This window comes from Lathyrus oleraceus, chromosome 4 (genome assembly GCF_024323335.1).
Source record: "Lathyrus oleraceus cultivar Zhongwan6 chromosome 4, CAAS_Psat_ZW6_1.0, whole genome shotgun sequence".
Classification (NCBI taxonomy): Eukaryota; Viridiplantae; Streptophyta; class Magnoliopsida; order Fabales; family Fabaceae; genus Lathyrus; species Lathyrus oleraceus.
In genome coordinates this window covers 496,791,622-496,796,310 of record NC_066582.1, presented here as the reverse complement: position 1 = coordinate 496,796,310, position 4,689 = coordinate 496,791,622, and the positions used below count along the sequence as shown (strand labels likewise).

Here is a 4,689-nt window from a genome sequence, read left to right as displayed (position 1 = left end):
ATTTTTGTTTAAGAAAATTCATGTTATAGGTTTATTGACGTTGTTGTTTTTGTTGTTGTTGATGTCGTTGTTGTTGTTGTTGTTGATGTCGTTGTTTAGACCATAAAACTTAGAGGTTTAATCTTTTTTTTGTTGTTATTATATAAATTGATTTATGTTATAAGTTCATTGATGACGTTGTTGTAGTTTTGTTAAGATATTGTTTTTTTTAATTATTGTTTAATGTAAGCTGTTGTTTTTGAGTTGTTGATGTTATTGTTGTTGATGTTATTGTTGTTGTTGTTTAGTTGTTCTACTATCCAAAGTTATGAAAATCTATATGTTGTAGTTTAGTTATTGTTATTGAGTTTGAGTTTTAGATTGATATTGATATTAAGTTTATGTTTTTTTGTGATTCTTTGTGCAACTCTCATCTTGTTTCGTCGAGTTGAGTTTATTATATCTAATATCGATGGTTAGTTTCATATTGTTTTATCGTCAAATACTTCTAGTTTTCGTTTAACTTTCTTCCATATTTATTCATTTTTCAAAGCGTAGAAGTTTATAGTTTCAATAATGAATTAGAAGAAAATGAAGTGTTGAATAAATAACTTGAAACATTAGAGAGTTTTTAACCATAAAACAACATGAGATGGATGAGGTGTTGCAGGATGCTTCAAAATCACTATCAATGTAAGTTGTTCTTCAAATATAACACAATTGTTCATATAATTATTTTCCTAAAAAATTTTGAGAAGTTATATGTTTAATATAAGGTTTAGTGAAATAAGCAATCCACATTATATTTAATAAACTTAAAATTATTTTATCCCTCAGTTTTATTAGATAACCGAGGTGAAAATGTGGTATATCCGTCAGTGAAATTACAAAATCGAGGGGACATGTGTTTTCGCCATTTCGGAATTCCAAAAATGTCTTCCTAGGGATCGAACCCATGACTTTTTCACACACCCTCCGGTTTTTTAAAACCGAGAGGTAAAGTGTGCATTTTTCTTGACGCTCTTCGTTTCCTCACCTCAGTAGCCGAGGTTAAATGCATTTTGCATCCGACGTTAAATTTGCTTTTTCTAGTAATGTAATTTATAGATGAGGCATAATTACCCCCGTCCTCTCAATTATATCAAAATAAATAATATTTTCTTACATTTAATTTCAGTATGTAACTAAATCCATAAGTTATATATGCTTGTCATTAGAATTTAGAACTAATTATGAGAAAATAATGAAGAAAAAAAGATAAAACTGATCATCCACAAATATGAAAAGGAAGCCAATTAAAACGAATATATTATAAAGACAACATGAATTTCTAATAAAGAAATATTTATTAAATTATTGTCAAGCCAACTGAAAATCTAAACCATGTAGTTTCTCGACTACTTGAACAAAAACAATAGGAATAATGTAAAAGTTCAACAATTTACTTGGTGTCCCAGTCTTACTAATGCTAACAACATACGCAATATGCATTTTATTCTCTAATAACATAACAATTCCAAGAAATAATGTCAGTTCCACGATAAAATAACATAACAATTCCAAGAAACACTCAAATCCCTGAGCTAGCAACAAAAACCAAGCAAGAACCCTTAACACTGCAACAAAAATATAAACTTTCAGTACAACCACCATATTATTATATAATGTTACACGTTGAATCATAACACAAAGGAACATATAATCATAGCAAAGGAATTTAACAAATCAAACAATATTTTATTAGCTAAGAAGAATGAGGATTGTTTTTTTTTTTCTTTTACATCATGCAGGAATCTGAACAGACATAAAGTTAAAAAGACATGAAAGCGAGATTGAAAAAAAACCTTCAAAGATGGCGGATTGTCATTAACCCCGTACTTGTCCGGTGTTACATTGGTTAATTTCATGCTTGGAAAAAGAACCTACAAAAACACAATTAACAACAAAATCTGTATTAGCATTCTCAACAAAAAAAACTAATCATCATCATATACAACAACTTCAAAAACCAAATCCAATTTCAAAAACTTAATAGGGGAAAAATAACATTAAAACAATTTCAAAAACCAATTCCAACTAATCAAAGAGTCAAACTTAATACCTAATCAAATTGAAAATATATCTATGTTCGAGTTGTAATTACACAACAATTTCTCACAACATCACAATCAGGACATACCTTGGAAATCCAATCATTGCCATATAAATAATGTAAGAAAACCCATATAAAAACTCGTTCATTCAAAAACTAAATGGGAAAAACAAATTTAATAAAACAAAAATTGAATTCCAGCAATCATATTCAGCAAATTCAGAATAACCTTAACGAAGAACATTACTTTTAACAACTGTTTACTATCCTCTTAAATCTTAATCAATACTCCCTCCGTTCCTTTTTAAGTGTCATTTTTTGACTTTTTACATATACCAAGGAAGTTAATCATTATTGTTACTTTTCAAACAATAATTCTTATTTTACCTATAATACCCTTAATTATTTATTACATTCACTTTACTTTTTCTCTCTCTGCAATCATTATCTAAGGATAATTTTGACAAAATTGCAATTAATACTACCTTGAACTTTGCAAGTGACAATTAAAAAGAAACAATTTTTTTGCAAGAAAGTGACACTTATAAAGGAACGGAGGGAGTATCATTATGTAATTAACATAAGAAAAAACAACATCATATTTAATAACTGCAAACTTTTCTCTTAAACTTAATCAACATCATCATGTAATTAACACAAGAAAAAACAACAAAACCATCTTCAATTCAACAATCAAACGCCAAAAATAACACATCTAAATTCTTGAGATAATTAAAATCCTAGATCTTAGTCAAATTATACATTAGATCCAACACTTTCTTAGATACAATCAAACAAACAACAACAACAACAACTGAAAGCATGATTAACAAACAACATCCTCATAAAATCCACACAAAATCTAATCAAGAATATCACCATCATAATCAACTCACATTTATCAAAACAAGTTTAATTCAACAAACAAATTCTACCAAAGTTAAAGTTAAGAGTAAGAAAGTTACATCAAGGTTTTTTTGAACAATCTTTGGTCTCTTAAGAGGCTTCTTTGGAGGCTTCTCTCCAGTCATATGCATAAAGTCATGTTCGATTTCTTCCTTTGTAAGAGCAAATACAAACCCACGCTCCTTCTTCACCACTGGCCTCTCCAAACTAGGCCGAGCACGCGACTTTGCAAATCGGGGCTTGCTCTCCCTTGTCGATGCCACACCCATCCTTGAACGTCCTCCACTAGAACTTCCAATGTTTACTTTATCCTCTGGCTTAGTTGCCAATTTCCTCGGCCTCAGATTCCAGGTCTTCAAGATCTTAACCATCGGTTCTTCGACTTCATCTGAACGCTCAACCTTTATTTCTTCTTTCTTTTCTCCTGATCCATCTCTCTCGTCTTCACCTTCACCGGCAAAATTATTTGGTATGGTGTAGTTAAGACTAAGAGGTGCAATTTGTGGATTAAGGTAAAGTGGAGTTGATGTCGATATTTGTGGTGATGGGGTCGACGATGATAGTCGTGAAGAATTCACAAATAGTGTATCATCTTTGATTTTAGGTTCGAGTAGCATGTTGAATCAGAATGAAAGAAAAACATGAAAAAAATTAGTAAAACTTAAAAATGAAATATGCGAAATGCAAATAAATTAAACATGCATTTAACATTAGAAAGAAAAGATGGAAAATTTGTTGGCAATTAAAATATTGACCAAAAAAAGAAAATGAATCAAAAAGGGAACATTATTTTTGTTAGAATATTTAATTTAATAAAAAATTTACATAAAAAAAAAAGAATTTTAGATTTTTTTATATAAAAAAAAAATCTTCAATACATTGAATCTAATAGGAATTATGATAAGTCTAGAATATAATTAATATATTCATATTTTTTTTATTTGGATTATACTATTACATTTTATTTAAATTAAATTAATTACTTAAACATTTTTTTTCTTAAATTATTAATTAGTATGTGTTTCAACATATTTTAACAAACTTGTATTTTAATAATAATTTTTAATATTTATTGGTATTAGAGAAGTTTAACTTTTTAAAATACTTTGTATGGCTTACCTAATACATTATTTGACAAATATCACACACACATTTATATATATATATATATATATATATATATATATATATATATATATATATATATATATTATGTTCCGTTCATTGAATACACACAATATTCTTTTAAAAAGTTAATTATTTATATTTTTAATACATTGAATACACATATATTTAGAAAAAATATGATTTTTTTAATCTCTTAAATAATGTTCAATTTATTATTTTAATTTCTTAATCAGTGCCCTGGACCGGGACACTCGTTAGCATTTTCCTTATGTTATATATCAACATAAATACTTTGAAATACTTTGAATATCTCATAAAAAATTATTTAACAATTCACATAAATAAAAAATATGATAGATGAAATAATTATGATTTAATATATATATATATATATATATATATATATATATATATATATATATATATATATATATATATATATATATATATATATATATATATATATATATATATTGTATACACCATAACTTTTTCTATTTGACCATTTATCTTAATAAAAAATATGTTACTCCCTCTCTCTATATAGAGAGAGCCTATCCAGTGAGAATTGATAAATAAATATG

At 27.1% G+C, this 4,689-nt stretch overlaps 1 protein-coding gene across 1 annotated transcript; it reads right to left on the bottom strand.

Annotated features, from left to right (window-relative positions):
* Positions 1-1,346: 1,346 nt before the first annotated feature.
* LOC127135698 (uncharacterized) lies at positions 1,347-3,670 on the bottom strand. The gene is made up of 3 exons (XM_051062345.1): positions 3,037-3,670; positions 1,824-1,901; positions 1,347-1,595 (listed from the first exon to the last, which is right to left on the bottom strand). Exons 1-3 carry the CDS (start codon positions 3,592-3,594, stop codon positions 1,590-1,592), a joined length of 642 nt encoding a protein of 213 aa, XP_050918302.1. The 5' UTR covers positions 3,595-3,670; the 3' UTR covers positions 1,347-1,589.
* Positions 3,671-4,689: the final 1,019 nt, after the last annotated feature.